Source organism: Wolffia australiana, chromosome 3, assembly GCF_029677425.1.
Source record: "Wolffia australiana isolate 7733 chromosome 3, ASM2967742v1".
NCBI classification, from domain to species: domain Eukaryota; kingdom Viridiplantae; phylum Streptophyta; class Magnoliopsida; order Alismatales; family Araceae; genus Wolffia; species Wolffia australiana.
The window spans coordinates 5,983,042-6,009,953 of record NC_135837.1 but is presented as its reverse complement, the minus strand read 5'-3'; the positions used below and the strand labels follow the sequence as shown (position 1 = coordinate 6,009,953).

The 26,912-nt window shown below is 37.3% G+C and overlaps 1 protein-coding gene across 1 annotated transcript; it reads left to right on the top strand.

Annotated features, from left to right (window-relative positions):
• The first annotated feature begins 19,422 nt into the window (after positions 1-19,422).
• Positions 19,423-26,677, top strand: LOC144700761 (C3HC zinc finger-like protein). The gene is made up of 8 exons (XM_078572270.1): positions 19,423-19,620; positions 19,726-19,915; positions 20,785-20,908; positions 21,682-22,031; positions 23,362-24,004; positions 24,697-24,855; positions 26,215-26,405; positions 26,473-26,677. Exons 1-8 carry the CDS (start codon positions 19,550-19,552, stop codon positions 26,536-26,538), a joined length of 1,794 nt encoding a protein of 597 aa, XP_078428396.1. The 5' UTR covers positions 19,423-19,549; the 3' UTR covers positions 26,539-26,677.
• Positions 26,678-26,912: the final 235 nt, after the last annotated feature.

Genomic DNA, 26,912 nt, shown 5'->3' with positions numbered 1-26,912 from the left:
GATTCTCTAGTGAAGAAGAGCTTCGACTCCTCTTTTGTCTCATAAGTTCAATCAAGGATATGCACCATGAAACTTGATGGATCTCAAACTCACTTTCTTTCACAAATCCTCTGGATGAAGGAGAAAATCAAAGATGTCTTTTACTTAGATACATGAGGTCTATTTATACATTCAAGGGTGCTAATGGGTATAGTCTAAAATTTTGGAGAGATGAAGATGCCCATAAAATTGTAGTATGAAACTAATCGAGAGTTGTTAGTGCCACGGCTCAATGTAGATCTAAGTGTGTCCTTGAATTTTATCAAAATGTGAGTCTAATATTCTTATTCATTCTTATTTTCTGCATGTGACATCTCCTATTCCATAACGTGTTACCTTTTCGTGATTAAAATCATGTAACCATTTATCATGATTTGAATTGTGAAATTTTCGGTCTGCACCACTTGTCCACATAACTTCTCGCATAAATCAGATGTAGGATAATTCTATCAGTAAAAAAGTGAAGATTGGTTTTGGGGAGGAAAAATTACAAAGATGTCATGGGCCCGTGTCAAGAAAGTAAATTACTTGAGAACTCTCGTGCAGTCATTTCTCTGATAATTATTCCCATCTCTAATACTTATTTATCTCCTCACCAACCATCTATACATATATATTGACACATTTGCTTATCTAAAAGTTAAATAATAATAACATAATCCCTCACTGGTACTATTATCTCAATAACTATTCTTTCTCCCTTCTAACTATTTAGTCAAGTCTGTATCTAACCATCAACCCCTGGGGAGACAACCTCATTCTCTTCTGTTCATCCCCGCGTGAGTTTAAATATCATAAATAGTATTCCATTTAAAATTTTAATCACAATGACAAATTAATACCCCTAAGTTTTCTCCATCCTTTTGCCAAGGACTTATGGAGGGTTTGATAATTTTTAGGGAGAAGATCGAGCTACCCCATGTAAGGATGGGCATTCATTGTTTCATCCTTTTTAAATTTTTGAATGCGAGATGTTTGAACATTTTTCAACTTAGCCATAGAAAATGGAACGCTATACAAATATATGGCCACTTGTAGCCTGGGTTAAACCTAGGCCCATACAACTTTTTACCTAGAGGCAGTTGACCCATGTGTAAGTTCAATACTATGAGGATATTAACAAATTGGTATCAAAACTTGGATCTAATATTTAGCAATATGAATTTAGAAATGCCTTCCTATTGGTACTTAACCACTAGTAGTTTAGAATCCTATTATAAGGACACATACCCTCCTAATATAATTTAGGAGGACACATCTCACGAAGGCGATGTGTTCAAGGCACGAGTAAGTGTGGGAAATGGACCCTACAAATTAGAGGGAATATCCTTAAAAAATCCATCAACTTCATTTCGTAGTAGATTAAGTCACAGCAGGTTAGACTAGAGAATCACTAATATACAGCACAGAGGAAGCTAATCGGTTGGGTTTTTGTGTTAGGAGAAAGGTGACTTGTGTTTCTAACCAGCTATAGCATATTTCTATCTTCATCTTGGAATTGCCTTAACCATGTGACATTAATCAAAATTTGGATTTTTGTGGATCCATTGGATGTTTGTTTCTTTGTCACTGTTTGTCTTGTTTTGAATTGTTGTGAATTGGAGGATGGGAAAACCATCAAGAAACAAGCCTAGGGTGTTTTGCTGTTGCACACCCTGCTGAGTTGTTCAAGGTTTGCAATTGGGGCACAAGTATGGACAACACAGGACTCATGGGGTGGGGTTGAGAGTAAATTATAATTGTAAAAGGTAGTAAGATCTGGCTAAAACAGGTGATAGACTTGTGGATTCCTTCTTATGGTTTGTTCCTTCCTGGTAAAGTGTGGTGTGTTCAAATTCACATTGCATGCGTGTAATAAAGGGGACACTAATCCTTCATAAGTACACATCGTACACATAAGTGGAGTTCACATCATAGCAATTATCCTCATGGATAACTCTAAAGTGGGGGGGGGGGGTAAGAGAGATTACCAACCCAAGTAATTCTTTTTTCAGCTTGAAATTTAAAATGTATAACAAAAAAATTAAAGTATAAGGGAGTTGTTCGACGTTGATACATGGCTTCAACTTAATAAGTTGTGCACTTAAATTTAAGATAAAAGTAAAATGCATAAAAATAAGCAGGTAAATAAGTCACAAAATAAACATGTAATCGAAATAAGAAGGTAAATAATTAAATAAGGAGATAACATAATTATCAAAACAAGGAAAATATGTCATCCACGATATCAAATATTATAATGCCTATTTACGCGATTCCCAGAGGAACCCCCCTACATTTGTTTGTTGTTAATGTATGATACAACATTGTGATGGAAAAGTTTAAGGAGTTTGGGATCCTCACCTCATACAAAATCATGAAATGAAGTGGTTAAATTTCATAACTATGAAAACACCACATGACCAATAAAAACAACATTCTGAATATCCTACCAAAAACGATGGTGAGTTGAATGGAAAGCTCTAAGTTACTAACATTGGATAGAACTATTGGATCACATTCTATTGGATACACAACATCTGACCTTCTAGAATTCAAGATCTCTCCTTCAGCCATTATGACTTTAGAGAAACCCATTAGATAAATACATCAACATCATTAATAAATGCATTATGAATGTATGTATTATATATTTTTCTCTTCCACAAGTATGTAGTCACTAACATGAATCTATTTCCTCCTCCAGCCATTACAAAAAACAAAAAAGTAGACTGCCAATCTATTTCATTAGCGTTCAACAATATATACAATGAGTTATTCCGTCAAGAGTTAATTACATATCTGTATGGAAAAACTAACAATTGACCTCACAGCTTGTATATCAAATTGTGTGTCATTGACCAAGCCCGTGATAACATGTCGTGACACTTCCTTTCATGCATAGGAATGAATGTCCTGCATATCCAGCTTGGAGAAAATAGATTCATGTTGATCTCAGGAGAAATTCTTTGTGAGGAGGGTGGCAAGTTTCTGGTGAGCAGGATGTATTTAATCATAATGAGCTTCTACTCCAATTTTTCATTAATGAAGTGACAATAGATCTCTGTTTATTTGATATGCTTATGTTGCACAAAATCATAGCCCAAGCTAACGACACATTTGTTGCTGGATAGTAGTGTGGTTGGTGACACTGGAGGTATAGATCAGGATCGTCCGGACGGGGATGATGGACGGGACGGGACAAATTTTGTCCCGTCTGACATCCAGAATTTTCCCCCAGATGAAGGATGGGACAGTTTTTCGTCCTGTGAATAAAAACCGTCCTGTCCAATACTTCCCGTATGGTTTTTCATCCCGTTCGGGATAAAAATTGTCCCGTCCCTCGTCCCGGACAAAAGTTTATGTTTTAAATAACTTTTTATTTCATAGTCCCTTTTGAAAGAACCAGCACGCCCTATTGGTTTTCTTCAAAATCAGAAGAAGAAGACCTCCCCAGCTCCTCCTGGCGCAGTACGATACTCCCCCCCCCCCACACCCCCGATCAACCAGGTCGGTGGCCCTCTACGCCCATTTGCATAGTCGAAGACCACTTCCCCATCGTCCAGGTATGTGCCATCCGGTTTATCATCTATCATTGCCTACCTATCTATCTCACTATCTCAATGTCTACTTATCTATCTCACTGTCTTTCTATCGATTTCACGGTTGATCTATCTATCTTACTGTCTACCAATCCATCTCCCTATCTATCTATCTATCTCATTGTCTGCATATCTTAATGTCTGCATATCTTTCTCACTGTCGATGTATCTATCTCAATGTCTACCCCTGCTATCGCAATGTTGATCTATCGATCTCACTGTGTATCTATCTATCTATCTATCTCACTGTCGATGCATCTATCTCAATGTCTACCCCTGCTATCTCCATGTTAATCTATCAATCTCAGTGTCGATGTATCTATCTCAAAGTCTACCCCTGCTATCTCAATGTCGATCTATCAATCTCACTGTGTATCTATCTATCTATCTCACCGTCGATGTATCTATCTCAATGGCTACCCCTGCTATCTCAATGTTGATCATCTATCTCACTATGTATCTATCTATCTCACCGTCGATCTATCTATCTCAATGTCTACCGCTGTTATCGCAATGTTGATCTATCAATCTCACTGTGTATCTATCTATCTCACCTTCGATCTATTTATCTCAATGTATACCGCTGTTATCGCAATGTTGATCTATTAATCTCACTGTGTATCTATCTATCTATCTCACCTTCGATCTATTTATCTCAATGTATACCCCTGCTATCGCAATGTTGATCTATTAATCTCACTGTGTATCTATCTATCTATCTCACCTTCGATCTATTTATCTCAATGTATACCCCTGGTATCGCAATGTTGATCTATCAATCTCACTGTGTATCTATCTATCTATCTATCTATCTCACTGTCGATGCATCTATCTCACTCTCGATGTATCTATCTCAATGTCTACCCCTGCTATCGCAATGTTGATCTATCAATCTCACTGTGTATCTATCTATCTATCTATCTCACAGTCGATCTATTTATCTCAATGTCTACCCCTGTTATCTCAATGTTGATCTATCAATCTCCCTGTGTATCTATCTATATTTCTCACTTTCGATGTATCTATCTTAATGTCGACCCCTGCTATCGCAATGTTGATCATCTATCTCACTGTGTATCTATCTATCTATCTCAAAGTCGATCTATTTATCTCAATGTCTACCCCTGCTATCTCAATGTTGATCTATCAATCTCACTATGTATCTATCTGTATTTCTCACTGTCGATGTATCTATCTTAATGTATACCCCTGCTATCGCAATGTTGATCTATCAATCTCACTGTGTATCTATCTATCTCACCGTCGATCTATTTATCTCAATGTCTAGCCCTACTATCGCAATGTTGATCTATCAATCTCACTGTGTATCTATCTATCTTTCTCACTGTCGATGCATCTATCTCAATGTCTACCCCTGCTATTGCAATGTTGATATCTATATATAGGTAGACAATGAGATAGATAAATAGATAGATAGATATCGCAATATCTATCTATCTATCTCACTGTCTATCTATCTATCTATCTCATTGTCTACCTATCTATCTATCTATCTATCTATATATCTATCTATCTCACCATCTACCTAAATATCTATCTATGTATCTTAGAGTAAGATTTGCGTATCCTATGCTAATTTTGAATGCCGGAAAATGCCCTATCTCTCTATTTCTCTAATCAGTCTACGTATCTATCTCTCTGCATCTATCCATCTATCTATCTATTTATCTCGATGTGGAACTCTCTCTCCCCCTATCTATCTATCTATCTATCTCACTGTCGATCTATCTATCTTACTGTCCACCTATCTATCTCACTATTGATGTATCTAAATGTTGATTTAACAATCTCACTGTGTATCTATCTACCTATCTCACCGTCGATTTATTTGAATGAGTTTTTGAATGAGTTGTCATATTCTCCCCTTGCAACTCAGCGTTTAGTGAAACAATTCTGCTTCCATATCATGTAGTCCAATGTACTAAAAGTATATGGTTAATGTTACCTTTAATCATGCCTGGATTATTTCCACATAACATTAAATTTAAAATTAGTAGGCCCCAATATAATTTAATTTAGCTGTTTTCACGTATTGTTCAGATAATTCCTACACATCTTTTCTGAAGCTTCTTGATTGCAGGCATATTTGTCGTCGACCCAAAAGAGGTACGTCTATACCAACTGGTCACATATATATACATCAATTGTTCGTACTTTATCGTGTTTGAGTCCTTTAGAATGTTTTTCAAAATTTTTAATTGTGTATATATCATTATGTAGCATGTGTTAAGTGATTATCATGTTTGAGTCTGTTATAATGTTTATCGATATGTCAATCTATTTTTAGTTAATCGGTTAAAGATTTGAGATTAATATCGTTGGTCTTCTCTAGAAGGATTTGACAATATGAATAAGAAATGGGTGCTTTCCACCCATACTCCTTCGAATATGTACAACTGTAATGGATCCATCAGTCCATTCTACTAAGTGGACTACGAGTCGATCAATCGACGAAGTAAATATGATTGATGGATTGTTTGTTATGATTGGTGTAATTGTCCTTCAACTGACATACTGTAATATGGCAGCATTTTTTATTGTGTTTTTGTCTTTTATGAACCTGGAGTGTCAAAAGCAATTATTAGAGTCTCCATTAATTTTATTATATTTGAATGTCAACCCAATACAGCATTCAAATTGCACGTCACACACTTCGTACGAATGACTGCATATTGTGAACAATTTTGATACAGATATGGATTCCACATCTGCTACCACTCCTAAATCAACGGCTAGGGCTACTCCATCCGCGGAGTGCTATGCCGTAGAGGTCGATGATAATGCGTCAACTCAAACCGCAAGACGCAATCGATCTAAAGTTCTAGATCGATTTGTTGAAGTTGGCCCGGACGAGTACCAATGTATGCTTTTTCAAGCGCAGAACCCCACCCATAAGGTCATCATCAAGAGGAATAAAGATAAGAGCATAAATGTATTTTGGAGACATCTAGAGAAATCTCATCGTAAATTTCATGATGAACTCAAGGGCGTCCGAACGAATCAAAGAAGTATAATTGATAACATGCAAATTAATATACTTAATTACTGAATTATACATTATATTTATGTGTTTTAATGGTCATATTTGCATGTTATCATGATAAAATACATTGAAATCAGTTAACATGTCGTTTTTCTATTATTTCATATTTTTTATCATTTTTTACATGGAATTTGACATTGTTTCAGTGAAGAAATATTTTTACATGATTTTATTTGCTTGGTTTAAGGTCAGTAATTCATCTCCTGATTTTTCTGAATTTTTCCCATATTTTTATGAATTTTTCTGAATTTTTCTGACCATTATTTAGGCAAGAAATGATTTTTATTTAATTAAATAATATATTGATTATTTATTTTGCATTTTAAATGCATTTTAAATGAATATCACGTCATTAAGCTCAAATTCGAATGAAGGGATATATAAAAAAAATAAGAAAGGAGAGAAGAGAGGAGAGAGATAAAAAAAGTCAAAAAGAGAGAATAAAAGAGAGAGAGAGAAAAGCAGAAGAGAGAGGAGAGAGAGTAGAGCGGCTAGAGAGGAGAGAGAAGAAAAGATATTTAATAGGAGGAGAGAGATTTGAAAAGTCAGAAAGTGCGGCCGACGCGGACAACGAGGGTGCACGTGTCCCGAAACACGGAAAGTGAGAAAATCAAGCCCAGCCAATAGGAAATTCCGATTTTTTAGAGAAAATAAAAGAGATCCAACGGCCCACATTTGATCTCACTAAAACTGCGATATCTTGAGATCTACAACTCCGATTGGGCTGAAATTTTGAGGGCAGGTTCGTCTTTTCCTCCTCTACAATCTGGACGGTTGGATCTTTAAATAGAGGTCAGAAAAAAGGCGAAATTCACTTTTGGAGGCTCTCCCCAAGCAATTGGCCAGGAAGGACACAGGAGGCATTCTGGAAGTCGTCAGATCTGGATCTCTTTATCAAATTTGTAAGTTTCTGAATTGTATTTGATCATCTTCTAGAACGATTCGAAAACGCCTTGGCATGGGCGAAATGTACATGCCCTAGATTCATGTTTTGAATGCATCAGCACTTCTTTTTGATTTGGATTTGAGATCTGACTTTTGATAATTAATTCTTAATCATTTTAGGACATTTCTGCTTCATTACATTTTTAATTTAGGGTCGAAATTGGGGCTTTCCCCAATTTCTTCACTTTCTCTCTCTAGGTTAATTTGATTTGTTTCTCTCTCTAGATTTCGGTTTTTATTGTTTAGGAATTTAATTTAATATATAAAAAACCCAAAAATAAAATTTGAACCGAAGATTCATCCATTTTGAACTCCAATTCAAAAATCACTTTCTTGATTATTAATTTCCCAATTTTAATTCTGAAAATTATTATAAATTTTATTAAATTGGGAAATTAATATTTTATATTTTTATGAGCTTAAAATAATAATAATATTCTTATCTGGAATTATCTGACTGAAATCAAAATTAAGTTTTACTTAATTTTGATTATTTTAAGAATATTATTTAATATTAATTGAATTAAATATTGCAAAATTCAAAATTACTTGACTTGATTCATAAAAATTGTTTGAAAATTCTGAATTGTTGCCTCCTTGCGGATCGACCCCTTCTTGCTCTATATTCTTATTTAGTAATTAAGGGAATTATAAATTTATTGCATAAGTCTAAAAAGCGCAACGACCACGTAATTTTACGTGATTTTTCGGCTTATCAATAATCCATTATGAATTAGTATCCCACAAGCTATACTTACGCGGCATCACCACACAGCATACGAAGGAGGGGTTCATCAGGTTCATCTGTGACAACGACCTTCCTTGGCAACTTGTCAAGAAGAAGTCGTTCCAAAGACTATGGTTCTACGTGACACAAGTGGTTGGGGACATCCCTGGTCCGGATGCACTGAAAGCAACGGCTTCTAACATGTATACAGAAGTTCAAGGGAAATTAATAGAGATGTTTGATGACGTTCACAGTATCTCCCTTACAGTGGATGCTTGGACATCGCAAAATAATCTCGCCCTTTTAGGTGTCACTGCCCACTGGATTACGTCGACCGAAAGCTCTATGAGCAACTCCTTGCTATCAGGTAGATCAAGGGATCCCATTGTGGCACCAACTTGGCGAGGATCATCGTGGAAGCTGCATATGAATATGGAATCGAGCTTTGTGCCATCACCACGGACAATGAGTCTAACAACAAAACAATGCTGGCCTCTATGACCGTTCACTATCGATTGACACGTACCATGCATTTCTCATGTACTCAACCTCGTAGTCCAGGCCGGATTGAAGATCATACGTAATCCTAAGGCACCAGCAAGTAGTACGCTACGAGGCCAAGATTTTCACACATATGCAGCATTGGACACGGATGAACCAACTGAATCACAAGTCGACAAATATAGTACAACGACGGCTGCACCCTTGGGAATAGTCGTTTCATGTGTACGAGCCATCATCAATGCTATTCAGGGGTCCACACAATGAATAGAGAAATGCGTTGATATGTGCAAAATGTTTGAGCTCCCAAACTCAATCAAGATAAAGATTGACTGCCCAACGCACTGGAACTCCACCTTCATTATGTTGAAGCGCGCTCTTGCCAAGAGAGAGGTATTGGACCATATGGCCGTGAGGTTCCTTTCAATGTCGTCTAAAGATTATGCCCTATGTTTGGAGGACTGGGAGTTGATTGAAGAATATCTGTGTATCCTTGGGCCACTGTATTAGGGTTCCGACTATGTGTGTTCTGCGAAGAAATTGCCAATCACTGAAGTAACATCTTTGATCGCGGACATGAAGACTCAACTTGAGCAGGCAATGTGCAGTGCTGGGGCAATTTTGGATGTCGACCAGAGGGATCCATTGCGCTCGACGTGTAGTGCTATGCATAACAAGTTGATGTAGTGCGCGACGGTACTTTGGGGCAATCATATTGTGGCGACGGCAGTGACACTGGATCCATTCTCCAAAATAGATGTTGTGCATCCATCATATCGCCAAGACATGCTTTCTTATCCTGGAAATTTTTTAGACTGCGCGTGTAATACATATGCAACTGAATGTGAGTCGGAGCAGGGCGAACCATCTGAAAGACGTCGTCCACAACATTTTGTATCCTCCAAGCACTAATATACATTTTTTTGCAAGAGTCAATGACCATGCTCAACACTTAGATAGGAGTTCGACAAGTATCTAAAAATCCCGTGCAGTGAGGAGGAAGATAGTCCACCAAGCTAGTGGAAGGACTTCAGAACTCGATACTTTCCGAACTTGACAAAAATTGTGTCCCAATTTCTTGCCGTAAGCCCGACTAGTGCGTCAGTGGAGCGGCTTTTTTTAGTTGGCCGAGGCATCACCACATATCGAAGAGCACGCCTAGATGTAGAGAGCGTTGAGATGTTGATGATGCTTCGTGCATGGTTCCATCACGTAGAGCAGCACTCGTCTAACTCCGATGACGATGCTGATGACGACAGCTCCTTTAATGGTGAGTTACGTTTTATCGCTTTCTGACCTTTGCTTGAGCATGCTTATTTTTCTTATCTCTCTCCTTTCCACGTAATAGCGTAAGCGGGGAAAAACATGAAGGCGGTGGACGGGTTTACATCCTTCCTGTTTTACTGTAAGTCATGCTTCTACCTCATCCTTCCTGCTTTTATACACCTTTCCCCATTTGTGAACGCAGATATTTGTCTTCCATATGCATGCAAAGAATCTCTCTCTAATGCGTTAGTTTGAATTTTTTTCAGAGCTCTTATCTTATGTTCCCAAAATTCCATTTCTAATGTGAATGTAGAACTTTCCATTTTAAATCCGCAATATTGAATACATCTCTCGACTTCACTTACCTATTTTAGATTTTGTTCTCGCTCTGAGACTTTGAATATTTCTGAGGTAAAATTTTGTCAAACAATTGTCTCCCAAATTGCTGCAAACAGATATTTGTCTTCCATATGGAATGCAAAGAATGTCTCTTAGATGTGTTACTTTGAATTTAGTTTTCTTAGCTCTTATCTTCATTTCTCAAAATTCCGTTTATAATCTGAATTCATACACTACCATTCAAAATCCGCAATTTCGAATGTGTCACTTATCTTCACTTCCGTAATTTAGAATTTCGAATGTTCTCGCTGTGAGACTTTGAAAATTTCGGAGGTAGATATCACTTTGGCGGGAGATAGTTCTCTTCCTTATACTTAAGTGAAATTGATCCTTTATCCTCTTGTGGGTTACCCTTGAATCTCTATTTCCCTCAATCCGGCTGTAAAAAATGGCAACACCGGTTCATCATAGAGCATTTCTCTGGTTTGTTTTTGGTGGGTTTGCCCATTTTGATTGGTACGTCGCTCTACTATTTTGGTTCTAAATATGGGTTCAAAATTTTTTTGGTCTTTCCTTTCTTTTTTTTTCAAATTATGAGAAAAGACTGTGATTTAAGTTTTTCTTTATAGTTTGTAGGCGGCGATGACCTTGTTTTCTTCGATGTGATTGGTTTTACAAATTTGGGTTATTGTTTACGGTTGAATGTTGTTGTTTATATCTTCTTATCAAGACGAAGGTGAAGCTATAAGGGTTCAGGTGTCTCGAGCATGCATCGTCTTGTTACCCATTAATCACATTCGATTTCTTTTTTTAAATAACATTTTTACATTGTTTCCTTACGACTTTGATTTGATTTCAGTGTGTACAGAGTAAAAGTGTGAATGGTGAGATGGCCATCTCAACACCGTCACTCTACACCAAAAGTGAAGGTGATTTTGAGCGAGTTGGATGGACAGCTGCATGAAGTCTGCATCAATATTCTATCTCAGGTTCTAAAAAAACACTCCCTACTTTCTGGTTCACCTTTGCTGTGACTGATGAACGCCACATGCCCACGTCTAGCCCTACTCTGAATTTCTTTTCCATTTTAGTTCGTGTGTTATCCTTTTAACTCCAATGGACATCTTGAAGGGCAATCGTAAGAAATATATGAAATTTTCTATTGCTCATCTCATTGTAAGATGGAGATAAGAGTACTTAAGAAAACTGATCAATTATGCATACATCTGGCATATTTAAGCAAGGAAATTCCATGATGGAATACCCATCTTTTTCATTTGTAATAAAATTTTTAAGACACTATTTCATTAGATTGATAAAGTTGGGAATCAAATAATGAACTATCGACATTCATCTAGAATTTAACTAATGAATTTTAAATTCAAATTCCTACTATGTAACAATCAAATGAATTTTTGCGAAATCAGTATTTTATACTTTGGTGGGCTTTAAATAATACTTTTACATCTCTCAAAAGATTTATTGCATTCTTCGTGAAATTAATTAAAGGATAAAGGGTATGTGAAAATCAAAATTTAGGCTACTTATCTGGTAAAGTAAACAAATATCGCAATTAACTACTACAATACGATTATAACTTCATGTATGAAAGATATTTTTATTGCTAGTTATAATGGATTAAATTTCAAATTTTAAAAATTTTCAAATGTAAATAAAAATTTTTATTGGAATTTTTTAAAAATATTAAATTCAAAATTCATCCACCTTTCGTCCGTCCACCGTCTGAGTCTTCCGGACGGACAAAGTTTTCATTCTATGGGATAAAATATGTCTCGTCCGGTCGTCCGTGCCCTCGGACGATATGAATTTTTTGTCCCGGGATGACAAATTCATCCCATCCACGTCCCGGATCTATAGCTGGAGGGAATCCCAATTTTCTGACAATTGCATAAATATGCAGTGCTTCGCAAATATTCGTAGAGAGAGCAAAAAATTCCACTTCAGAGTGAGACTACTGCTTGCTTCATACTACACTAGTTTACCAAGTTCCTAATCAAAAGTGAGCAGTAATTGGTGATAGATTTGCTACATACCTGTGAAAGAGCACAATCAAAGTAAGTATACATCATAAAAGGCAAAAACTTACCTTGAGAAAATTTGAGGCTGAGATTGATGGTTCTTTTCTAGTATCGGAGTATTCGATAGGCAGCTTGCATAAACTGATGGTTTGTTGACAAAAGGGGTACTTTAAGATTACACATAAACTGACTAAGAATGTTGACAACATAAGAGATGTCAGGTCTCATGTCACTTAGATACATGACTTAATAAACATGGCATCATTAAACCATATGGTTTTTATCATGTTTATTATTTACAAGTTTAAGTGTAAGATTTAATTTCATAAGAATCCACATGAGTTGGAATGGAGGTACATGTTTCATCTAGTAGATCTATTTATATTGTGTTGTGAAGGAGTAATACCACTAGATGGATGGGGAACTTCAAATATCGAATAAATATTAAAGTTCTCCCAGTATTTGGATGTCAATTTGTGTACTTAATTGTAGGCAAAAGGTTTCAATACCTGCAATATCACTCCCCATAATAAGAATATTGTCGACATACATAATCATAAGAGTAATAGAAGTTGAGTAAAGATAAAGGAGTGTATGATCCCCAATATCCTTCTGGTAACCTAATATTTGGTTGGCTTGAGTCCATCATTTAATCATGCCCGACAATATTGTTTAAGTCCATATAGTGCCATCCAAAGGTGACAAAATCATCCATGAGGTATGTCATCGCCCTTCAGTGGTTTCATGGTCATCTCTTTGTTGATATGTCCACGGAGAAAGGATTTTTAAAATCAAACTATAAAAGGTTCCAATCATACACCATGGCTACTGAAATGAGAAAATATACTGAAATGAGCAAATGTCTTCATACGCTCAAATCTATTTAAGGTACATGCTTGAGAAACAACTCATGTTTTTTAACATTCTAGTTGACCATATGAGTAACATTTGTGTAAATCCATTTGTACCTAATATGACAGAGGAAGCGATTCCCAAATGTCACTAGTACATATGGCGTCCATCTCAATATCTATTGCTTCTATAAAAAAAGGTTGTATGAACACCTCTTGGAATGACAGTGGAATATTTATTTTTTGAAGTTGCATTAAGAAACTTGTATGTGTAGAGAAAACATGTTGGAATGTTAACATTCGACTTAAGGGAAATAGAGTTGCATATACACTTATGACCATATCTCCTACTGAGTTATATAGAACGTCATAAGATAATTGGAATATCGTGTAGGGATTGAAGACGGGTCCTAAAAAAGCGCCTTAGATATTGTGGTAGTAGGAAAGACTTGGTTTCGTCGAGATTACTATCCGTATTATTTAGACTGGACCTTGGACAGTATTCTATTGTGGTTCAAGATGAAGAATCCTCTAGAGACTAATAAAATGTGCAAAAAAGTGCCTAGACACCCATAAAACATTTCTATAGTTTATTCATGTGCCAGAATACTTTAATGGATTATTCTCATGCTAGAATATATAATGAGTATTTGTTACATCCTTTCAGAGGTACATATCTTCTGTTTTATATTGTCAGAATCTACTTGCGCCACATAATATCTTACGACAGACTCTACAAGCCCTAGAATATCTCTGAGTAGGATTTTTAGGCCTCCAGGATTCTCTTTTGTCTTATCAGTATTGCTTTTCCCAATAAAGTTGTATTTTCAAGGGTACTGTCATTGTGGACGATTAAATACCTTTTTTGTATGTATCAGGGCTCATTGTAATCTTGAAGGATCAATTATCGAGGTTTTTTTTATGCCCTTATATTCTTATGAGTTGTATGGGGGCATGATGATTCACAGATGTCATTATGGACGATTAAATACCTTTTTGTATGTATTGGGGCTCATTGTAATCTTGAAGGATCAATTATTGAGGTTTTTTTTATGCTCTTATATTCTTATGAGTTGTATGGGGGCATGATGATTTAAAAATTGTGGTCATTTCAGTATCAATTAAACTCTTTGCCATCACCAGTTTATACACACGTAGTTAGTGTACCATAAAATTTGTGAATCACAACCACAAATTCCCTAATAAGAATACAGATATCTGATTTTATGTTTCATGAAGTGGATACAAGTAAAACATCTAAAATTGTTTATAAGGAGAGGAACCAACAAAACCACGTAGAACAGTGAAGTGTACTGTCCCCCACACCTCGTAGTGGATTAACTTAAATAGAGTATTGGCTGAAGAATCAAATAGATTTGAGTGTTTCGTTTATGTTTGACAAACCAAAGACTTGGACCCTAAAGATGTCCATACATATCTCGTGACAAATATTAAGAAAACATATTTTAAGCATTTGAATGAATGATGGCCCAATTGTTTATCAACCATCCATAATTGGTGCCTCTTAGTGGTTGACATGGATATTTGGATACCATAGCCTCCGTTGTTATCAACACCAACCATGATTTGCCTTGGTTGGAAGAGCCTTAGTATTGTGTTCAATCATTGATTCTAGATAGACCACGCGTGAGGCGTTTGATCTTGTCACACAAGAAGGCATTAACTCTGTCAAATACAAGTATATGAGATATAATTCCATATAATCTTTGAACATATACTTGAGTAACATAGAGTCCATGAGAGTGTAAGACATCATCTAGAGTCTCAATTTGACACATTTACTTCCTATGTCAAAAACAATATGTACCATCAACAATTTGAAATTTCTTAGAAGCATGCCACTTATCATATTGTTTAAATGTAGATTACGCCACGGTCATATGATCAGTAGCTCATGAGTCTAATATCAAAATAGCATAATTGTGAAGAAATTGCTTATCATTGAGAAGCATAACAGTGTATTATAGTTTGCTAGAGAGGTATATACAACTAGTTTTGTGGCCTTGAGATTTCTCTGGAGATGTGGAAGTCTACACAATTTATCACTTGTTGACTCAATAAGATTTTTAATATCCATCCTATATTATACCATTTTTACTACGATGTTACTCCTTCCATTGATATTTTTAAGTCATGCCAACTGCCCATAAATTATCTTTTTCATCAACAATGGTTTTACCACAAAATATTTTTCTCATCTCCACTTGGTCCCTTAGGTTTGTTTTTCTCGGTTCCCTATTGATTGTGGTCAATTTGTGATTGAATGGAAGGCACAACTGAATGGGCTTGACACTACATGTTGAAATTTGAGTTAGTGTGGTAGCAATACAATCAGAACTAAATCCCGTTCTCTTTTCCTCCTTTATAATATGTTGAACTTTGCCATTAAAGTTTAGTTTATGTTCATTTTTGTATATTTGGGCTCAAACCAATTCAAATTTGTGCCAACAACCTTTTAGGTGCCAGTGGACCCTATCATGTAATACATATTAGCACTAATGAGTTGGATGTAGGTGATATGTAGAAATCAATTTACTTCCAGAAGGATTTAATTTCACTTGGATATTCTGAAGTAGTATAGTTTTATCGAAGAACTGGCATAGTGTGATTAACTAGATCGAATAGGTGTGATTTGTGGTCCCTCGTGGATTATCGTTGATGAATGGTTTTCCATATTTCTTTGACATTGTTGTGATCTGCATAAACTTCACTAATGCCTAGAACCATGGAGTATAAGACGCATGTAAAGAGGACATCTTCTTCACACTGCCACTTAAGGTCCCTAGAATTGGCATCTAAAGGTGGATCATCAGTCAAATGAAGGAGTTGAACACCAGCACAAAGTATTTTGATATCTGTTACAGATTTTTGGAAGTGAATTAAGTTTCTTGGTGCAGTTTGAAGCAGTGGTGTTGATAAGCCTAAAAATGTGTGTAAATATGTCGTTGATTTGATGTTTAGACTTATACAATAAAATTTATAAATACCCTTAATCACTAAATATATTAAATTAGATTTCTGAACAATAAAAATCAAAATCTAGAGAGAGAAACTAGACAAATTAACCTAGAGAGAGAAAATGAAGAATTTGGGGAAAAAATCCTACCCTAAATTAAAAATGTAATGATGCAGAAATGTTCAAAATTGATATAGAATTAAAGATCAAAAACCAGATCTTGAATCAGAATCAAAATTTAGTGCTAATTTCATTCAAAACAACTTCTAGGGCATGCACATTTCGCCCATGCCTTGGCATTTTAGAATCGTTCAAGAAGAAGATTGAAATACAAATCAGAAACTTACAAATTTGAGTGCAGAATCAAGAACTGTCGACTTCCAAAGCAACTCTTGTGTCCTTCCTAGCCAAATCCTTTGAGAGAGCTTCAAAAAGTGATTTTCGCCCTTTTCCAGACCTCTATTTAAAGATTCAACCATAGGGATTTTAGAGGGGGAAAAGACAAACATGCCCTCAAAATTTCAGCCCAATCGGACATCTAGATCTCTAGATATCGTCATTTTACTGCAAATTAATCTAGGCCGTTAGAACATTTCAATATAAGAAAAACCAATTTTTTTATTGGCTGAGCCTCTATTTCGTTGTTTTCGACATCCTTGGATAACGTTGTCGACACGTGATTGTCCGCGTCCGCCGCCCGCAATGATTGGAAATCGATTCTTATATTTAAATGGCAATAAATATGCCACGTCACCCCCTTCTCTTTATTTTTCCCGTTGAGCCGTAATTTTTGGCCTGTGTTTTTTTAAATAATAATAAAAAATGTGGTAAGCTTACCGTCCCTTTTTTTACATTTTACGGCATCGATTTCTGTGTGCGTTTAATGCACGCGGCGAATCGACGCCGTAAAACGTCGATTTCCTAAAAAAAATGTCGGTTAGCGCGTGCATTAAATGCACGCGCTAACGACTAAGATAAGTTATAAATGCACGTGGAGAATCTCCGTGTGCATTTATTGCACGAAGATTAAAAAAAACTTATTTCTTTTTTTTTCGTTGCCTTGCGCGCCACATAGACTTACTTATGAGCTAATGATTGGCTCGTTATGGCATCGCGATTTGCGATGCCATAATGAGCCAATAATGCTCATTTTCTCTCTCTCTATTCATATTTAAATAAAATACATCCATTTATTCACCCGAATTTTGGGCGAATGACGTGGATGCCCTTTCATAAATATATTAATATATTATAAAATTCCAAATAAATTAAATATGTATTATTTAAATATATAAAAATCATTTCTTGGCTATATAATGGTCAAAAAATTATATAAAAATATGGAAAAATTCCAGAAAAATTAGGAAAGCCCTTACCAACCTTTAGCCAAGTATTTAAGGCCCTGTAAAAAATATTTCTTCACTGAAATGAGGTTAAATTCCATGTAAAAATGATAAAAAATCAGAAATAATAGTAAAATCAAAGTGTAAGTGATTTATCTTCATTTTTATATGATAACATGCAAATATAGTCATTAAAACACATAAATATAATTTAAAATTCATTAATTAATTATGTTAATTTGCAAGTTATCAGGTGTCTACTATTTTTAACCCGCACAAGTGGATGTAGCACTCAGTTTTTCTTTAGCCATAAAAATATATGCAACATAGACATAATATTCATATGGGACAGAAAAATCAAGGAAGCAGGACCACCCATGTAGAGAAATCATACCAAGATGTATCTACAGAAAAAATGTTGTGGAATAAAGAGAGTGTGTCACCTCCTAATTAGTTAGGAGAACAAAAATGAAGATGGCATGCCTGCCCCCAATCAGTATGTAGAAAGTTATTACACGTGCGAAGCCATGCATCCCCATAGTTGTGGCAATTCCCAAGGGGCTCAAGTTTGAGCCTGTCAATGAAAAAAATATCCACAAATGTAGTAGGGGAAACTGCACCTAATAGATCATGGTTAATTGGGCATGGTAGAGAAGGTGCCAGAGAAGTTACAAGCCCTTCTTATAGCAGTGGAGTATCAGTGAGTTCCTGCTTTCAATCAATCAGAAGATCAAACTCGTCATGTAAGCAAGGGATGGAAGATGACTTTTGTCTCTCTCATTGAACATGGTGAATAAGCAAAGAGTCATCGAGTTGGAGAATGTGATCAGCTTGAAGTAAATATTCCATAAACCTTAAATTTGATCCTTCCTAGGCTATGAAACTGATTCAAGAATGGGGACCTTTCCATAAAGGATAGAACGGGGTGGGGGGAGAATGAAGAACACAATGAGAAAAATATAGATATTCAATCTCTTTGATTAGGGTTCACTTATAATATACAATGAGTTATCTGGCCCTGAGGTACTTGGAGCCCTAAATGAAAACCTAACGATAAGCCTAACAACTAAGTATGTCAAACCGTGTCCCATTGACCAAGCCCATGATAACATGTTCTACCATTTAACAACAAGTTAAATGGTAGGAATAAACATGATATGTCTGTATGCTAACAAAAAGTTAGTATTTTGAATAAACATCATATGACCTTCTAGGATCTAAGATTTTTATTCTGACATATTGATTGGAGTTTGAAATAACTAGGGACCGATGGCAAGGAGAAGTTTGAAATAACTAGATTACGGTCATCCCTAATCACAGAAACTAAAAATGCTAATCAATCATTAAAATAAACTGCGAAACATGTACTATAGAATAAACAATAATACATGTACCAAGTAGACATAGAGAGCTAAAAACACAGCAATGAAATTCATAGTGAGAAATTGCTGAAAAATATTTACTGTGGATAAACTCTAATTTCGAGGGCCTTCTGGGTATATGATTGGCTCCAGCAGATGAACTCTAAATTCAGAAATAACAGTTGACATTGACGTCAATCATCCATGATCCCAAATTCATCAACTATTTGACTATTTTAACTGAAATTTAGCAAAATTGATGGTTGTCGTCATCGTCACCGTCAACGACAGACGACGACGTTGACGTGTAACAAAATCCGACGTCAAAATTCTTGAAAGCTGAGGTTTTTAGGGCGTTCTTGGGTCGGTATAAAGTGGGTCGTCCTCCCTCATTTCGAGGGTCTGATGGGCAATCGTGGGCTCCATCGGAGAGAGCTTCAATGGAGTCTGAGCAGAGAAGGATTGCCTGAGCAGTGAACGATCGCCGTGGAAGCAGAGAAGAAGCCGAGGAAGAAGATGGCGGAAGAAACAGAGAAGAAGTTCAAGAGAATCATGGACAAGCTCTACCATTCCCCGCCTTCTCCGAGGTTCGTCCTCCTTCAAGTTTTATGGGTTTTCTTCTTCTGGGTTTTCCTCCGATTTGGTTTTCTTTAAATGGGTTGTTGTCTGGATCTTCGTTTTGTGAATGGTAGTTTTGGGAAGGAGATGGGTACGCCATTGAAGCGTCGGAGATGGGAGCTTGGAGTGGAATTAGAGAAGAACAGGTCGGTAAGGAGGGCAAGGGGGGAGGAGGGCCCATCGCCGTGTCGTCCCTGGGACCGTGGAGATCTGATCAGACGGCTGGCCACCTTCAAGGCCATGACCTGGTTCGGCAAACCCAAGGTCCTCTCTCTTTCGCTCTATCTCTTTCCGTATGATTATTAATAATTCGTTGGAGAATGTCTGGGGCATAGTCATTATAAGCGGTAGATGATATTCACCTTAGATATGATGCAAATGAAGTGGTTCAGTTTTTGATTATGATTCAAGAACAAGATTATTAACCAATATGTGTCGATCAAATAACATTATTATAAATAAGAGCAAGAGATCTTTCTCAATTTCTTTCTCTCTCTCTCCCCCTCCCCCGGTTTGGTTACTGATAGTTCGATAAGGATTGTCTGGTACTGAGCTACTGAGAACACTAGCCGATTATTCTCCTAAGAAATGTTCCATTGAACGGTTTCCATTTTATTGTTATCATCGAAGAAGAAGATTATTTATCAAGATGTGCTAATGAAATCACGATATTGGAATAAGAGATCTATCTCAACACCTCCCTCTTGCCGTCTGGTTGATAATAGTTTATTGGAGAATGTCTGGAGCAGAACTATTGAAAGCATTAGACGATTTTGACTACAAAAGATACGATACAATTGATTAGATTTGTTATTATGAGCGAAGGAGAAGATTACTTACCAAGATATTATGAATGAGACCAAGAAACCTTTCTCCATCAATTCCTATGGCCCTCACCTTGGGCTTCGAGAATAAGAAAGATCCTTTTCTTGTTTGAATTAGTTCATTTTTTTTTGAAAATTAAAAGAGGGAAGCCCACCCAAAACTTGGTGGTCAACCCGGAATTATTATTGATATATATGATCGTGACATAGTACATGCCTTGAATTAGTTCATTTTGAATTGGTGCATGGCATTAATGTACTTTTTTGGTGGTATTCAGTTCTCTTCATGTCCTAACCTACGTGGCACAGGCAATCGACCCAGTGAACTGTGCGAGAAGAGGATGGATAAACGTTGAGATGGATACTCTCGCGTGCGAGGCATGTGGGGCACGTCTTCTCTTTTCTAATCCTTCATCATGGACTCTGCAGCAAGGTTAATGGCTATTATACTACCTATGTTTCAGCACCGAAATCTGTATCAATGTATTTTAATTCTTTTATTGAGTGGTAATGATAGAGAACTCGGATAGCTCTCTGTTGGGATGATCTTGTAAGGGTAGAGAGAGAGTGAAACAAAGGTCACGGGGTGAATTTTCTTCTGGGAGAATTTCCCAGGGAGATTCAACTATTGTCATCCATCACAGAGAACAAGGACATGAGCGGGATGATGATTCGTCATCATCCTCGTCATACATCCTTTGTCATCATCTTTGTCTCTTGTCCTCATCAGAATGACGATGATGATTCAACAACACTTATCCTCTCTCAGATGAGGAGTGATGATCTTGAAATCACCATCATCATTTTTCTATGGCAGGATGACGATGACAAAATCAACACTGTCACTCAAGCTGCTACTGAAAATGTCAATGACAGCTATTTATCTGACAATGAGATTCTCATAATTTCCCAATTCTAGATTTTCCAAACACTATAGTCAACAACAACTTCTTGTGAGGTTTTGATAAGCATGATGAAACGACAGAGGTTTTGATGCTGACTGATGAGCATGTAACGGGCTTGTGTGGTCCTGACGGGAGGTTCACCGATTCGTCGGGTGTTCATCACTCGTTATAGTTCAAAGAAAAACAGCAATTTCTTGTCTGGCCTCCTTAGAGGAGTGCAATTTAAGGGAAAGTATTAAAAAATACAGAAATACCCTTGGCTGTGGTTGGGGATCTAACCAATAAATTTCTCTGATTTCAGTTGAGAAGGCCGCTGCTGTATTCAGCTTAAAACTGGATAGTGGGCATAAGCTGCTTTGCCCTTGGACAGATAACATATGTGAGGAAGCTTTGGCTTTTTTTCCTCCTACGCCAGCTCCAACATTGATTCAGGGTTTTAAAGAACGTTCTGCTGCCTGGCTTCGGGTTTCTGCACTCCCCGTCATCTCGTCGATGGCGATTGACTTTATGAACAGCCCTCAACTTGAAATTTTCCTGACAAAGCAAGCTGTATCCACGTTTAATTTAGATGGTGGCATGAAATTGACGGAAAACATAGGAAGCTTGATTTTTGGAGTTGATGATGCTGGCGACAGCATCTTGTATATTCAGGTTTGTCTGATTCGTTTGTCATTTTCATGTGCCATACTCTTTTGGTTTCCTTATTTTCTAAGGTAATTTGTGAAGTCAAGGAGCCCCACCTCTTCTCATTGTATGAGGTTTATCTATATTTTGTAAACTAGAGTGGCGTTGGATGTTAGTGCTGTCTATATTTCATATGCTTCCCACGTATATCATAGTTGTTCTCATCATTTGTCTGCGGCTAGGACAGTGATGGCTATGATGAGCCATCACCGTCATCTCGAACTACCTATGGATGAGGATGAGACTCATTATTCATTATCATCGTCATTTCGTTTGTCTCATTCGAAAAAAAATTGTCATTGTCATCCTTGATATCAAGAGAGAGTCATAATTTAGGAAAAATTATATTAAATGAAGGGCATCGTCCATCGTTGTAGTCATCCGAATAGGTCTTTATCCTAGGGGCTGATGAGTGATGAGGACAATGACCAACTCATCATCCTGCTCTCGTCATAGTCATCCTGGATATGAAACCCTATCCTAGAGCGGTTCTCTGTTTTTTTTCTTCTGTTCAATGATGATGAGCTATACACATTCCGTGATGGTAAGTCAATACATACTTTGTATCAAAATGGTAAGAATTCTAGAACGGAAATGTATCACTTACAATATGGAGCTCCGCTCCACTCAAGCTTTGTAAAAATGTGCTCCACAACTTTGACTGGAGCTCCCAAGATGGATCAAGAACCCTAATAGGATGCCTAGGCCGAATGGAACCCTGTCCTCCAAGAACCTTCTTACTGCAAGAAATCCCTCTGTCCAAACATATCCCTCATTCTGGTTTTCCTCGTTTATTTATAGTCTCCTTTTTTTCCTACCTAAACTACAAGTCAAGAACTGCTAGTTACTCTGCCAGGTCAGCACCCCCTGTGCCCGTGTCCTCCTCTAGGTTGTTGAACCTCTTTTATTGTCCTCAATGCTTCCTCCTTTCGTAGACTCTCATAGTGATCATGTGATAAATCTATCTTCATTCATAAAGCATTAAATGTTTTGAATAATATCATGACTTTAAAAAATAGTCACTTTGTCTGTATACCGTACACAATGAATAATGTATATTCACTACCTATTCATTTGCACAGCCATCTAATTCGCTGTCACCAATTTTTCTTATATTTTTGCCTAAGCCATGTTTTTTTTCTCACAATCATCAAGAGTTTAACCTAAAGAACAATTCGCGATGAAGGATGCATATTCCAGCCTTATTCCTTTACGCAGTCAGCTTACTCACTGTCACTATTTTTTCTTATTTTCCTCTCACCCATAGGTATTTTAACCCAAAGAATACTATTTACAGGCTCACAAGATCCTCAGTCTATGTGGATGGGAACCACGCCCAGTTCCATATGTTGTCAAATACACAGCAGATTCTTCACCAAAGATTGCAGGCGTCATGTCGATTTCAGGAATATCTGGCCGGAGAGATGATGAGATATGTGATAATCCAGCATCTGAAGAAAAGTATGATCCGTCATCTGTAGTATTAGAGTGCAAACTGTGTGGATCATGCGTTGGGCTCTGGGCTTTCGCTACTGTGTCGCAACCTCTTGAGCTTTTCAACTTGATTGAGTCTCCTGAGGATCCAACACAGGAGCAAGAACCATCAAATCAAAGTTTGACTTTGACCATTGCCGGTGGGCCCCCGCCAACAAAGCAGAACTTAAAACCCACAGTTTCCTTGCCCATTGTCGCCCGGAATCTGCGTGCTGTATTTGAAAGCAGTGCTGTGGAAAGAAGCCATGCCCAGAATCAACAGATTGGAGATCAGCCCAATCAAAACCCTTCAAATAATCAAGAGGGGGAGACCATTTTGTCTGATGATCATCAGTCGAATGGAGATGCAACTTGTCCTGATGTGACAATTAACATAGATGATTCTTCATCTTGTTTGGTGAGCGAGGAGGGACTTAAAGCAAGTGGTGCATGTGAAGATGCTGTCGGTATGTCTCATCACAATCTTTTACTTGATGAAATAGTGCATGTCGTTGCACTTTCTCTGGGCGTGCCTAAAGGGGTTGAGTAAGGTGCGTTAAGACACTGACCGAGTTAGTGGGATGGGTGTAAAGGGATTGATGGATGTAGAGAGATATGAAGAACAAGATTTTACATAGGTAAGGTGGCGGTTTGATGATACAGTCCTATTACGAACGCATCAAAGGACCAAACAGGCCCATAAATGTTCATTTAATAATCGGGTGGGAAATTTGTAGCCTCGAGGCTTCACCAGACGGTTATGAATACAAATAATGTACTGAAAGACACATCAGTCGAACGATCGTTTGAGGTTTTCTAGGTTCTAGCTATCTGTATTCGGTTATCTTGAGGGCAATAATATCCATATCAGGAAATTCTTGAGGCTTAGGCCATCCTAGCTTCTCATCTAGTTTTCTCTCTTCTTTTTCTTATTTTTGATAAATCTTCAATGTGGTTTGGTATCATTTGAAAGGCTTCTACCTCTATATAGAGTGGGGAGACCATCTTATCCTCTGGCTCATAAACTTCTCCCCTATTTTTATTTACTCTCCTTCACCCAAAGGGTTCACAAAAGTGGGCCGGCCCTACCTAGCGGCCCATGATCAGATCAACAACTAGGGTTCTAACATTTTCTTTCCCTTTGTGATGATCCTATCAGAAAATCAAGAGCGTGGGCCCATTTTGTCTGATGATCATCAGTTGAATGGAGATGCGACTTCTCATAACATGTCAGTTAACACGGATGACACTTCGACTCGCTTGATAGACGAGGGAGGATCGGAAGGAATTGGTGCAAGCACAAGTGAAGAGGCCGCCGGTACATTCCATTACAATCTTTTATTTATAGAAATAACTCTATCTTGTCGTTTTACTTTCTCTGGGCTTGCCTAAAAAGGTAAAATGGGGTTCATAGATAGTTCTAAGGGAGTTGCATTCTATAGTTGGCTCGCGTCTTCGTTATTCCCCTCATTCTATTGTTATGTTTAGTTATTCATTCTCTCACTTTAGAATAATTACTAGAGCGAGCCACATGTATAATTGGCTCAAATGTTCTGTCACTTATTCTCATGTGAATAATGAGTGCCTTATAGGGCTTTGGCCCGTCAAGGTGTAAATACCAGTATTTGAACTGGCCAACCCTAATGAGCCATCGAGATATTCCTTTTTAAAACTCTAGTTGGTGTTTGGTGGTTTAGTGGCTCTAGGAGGGGTGATCTTCATCTTAATCGAGGATCTCTTACAAAATGATGATGCCGACGAATATGCCCTAGTTTTCCAAAATGAGGATTATGATATTTAAGTTGTAGGGTTTATTTAAGTTGAAGACTGGGTGATGTATTATGATATTTAGATTTACTTGTTTATCGACTTGGGTGATGAATGATGATGCCAACGGGTTTTCCCCATTTATTTAGTGTTACGGATTAGGTATGATGAGGCTCAGTAACTCATATAGCGACTTCATTGATGTATGGTGATGCCCAAAGAGTTTAGCATTTTTATCGGAACAAGGTATTGAAGGATCTATTGTTTTAAAAAAAAGGTATTGAAGGATCATTCATTTTGCAACATGGGTGATGTATGTCGATGGCAATACATTGACCCAGCAAACTAATAGATTGAATTGAAAGTTTATCCATTTGGCACCATGGGTGATGAAGCATGATGCCGATGGGTGATCTATGATGGTGCCAGTGAGTTTAACTTTATTTTATAAAAGATTATGTCGAGGGCTTTATTAATGTCAGCTAATCATCTGAAACAAGACATGGAGAGTTTATTATTTCTCTGAATCGATCATGGGAATCATTATTTTTTACCTTGATATTGATTTTTTTAATTGCATTTATTTTTTACACTGAAATTGACTCCGACTTTGACTTTCACTGTGATTTGGATCTGTAGAACCGAAATCATGTCAGACTGGACCAAACTTTAGGTCTCATATCTCGAAATGGGACCGGAACTTTCTTCTCATAAGAGTGAAGATGAAAGCACGTTTGAGCTAATTGGGAAAACAATCCAAGTTCTCATTAGAAATAATGTTTTGATGGCTCTTCCATGTATTGATGTGCAGCTTCTTTAACCAAGTTATCATAAAGATGGAATGAAGGGCTTATTAATTTCACCTAATCGCCAAAAGCAAGAAATTGATTATTTCTCTAATGAATTGCAGGCAGCAAGAGAAGTTTAATGTCCAATAAATCTGACGATGGCAACAAATTTGACCCAATTGGGCAACACCGGCCATTTTGCCCATGGATTGCCTCCAGAGAGAAGAACTTGCCAGGCTGGAAGTTGACTTTGCAGACCCTGGTCAAAGATGAGTCCTCTCCAATTGTTGGGCTGCCGCTTTCGTCTGACGAGGTAGGTTTCATGAAATAAGCCCTAATTCCCATGTTCATAGTTCTTACAGGTGGTAATTTTGGTGCAGGTCAATGATCCAATCATATCAATCCGCCGGCTTTTCTCATCCCCAGTTCTGAAGAGGTCGTCTTGATGGGTTCCCACTTGGGGTTCTCATTTCTCTCTCTTGTCCACGTGTCAGAATCCTGGGCACTATGGATCAACTGGTGAATGGAAAATTGGGATGGCTGCCTGTAAAGAAAAGGGTAAATATTTTGATGATTTTTTTTTGCCATTTTGGTCTTAAAGTTAATCTTTCATAGGCATCATGATATGCATAGAAATCGATTCCTGGATGGGTACCTTTTGGGATGGAACTGTTTGAGGATGTGAGACAGTAACGGATGATACTGTATGGGATGATAAAAGTACAAGTGGATGGATGACTGACCAAATATCCATTCCATCCCATCTTGTCCATCTCATAATGCTATATCTCACCCATCTGTGAACATTAATGCTCCCTAC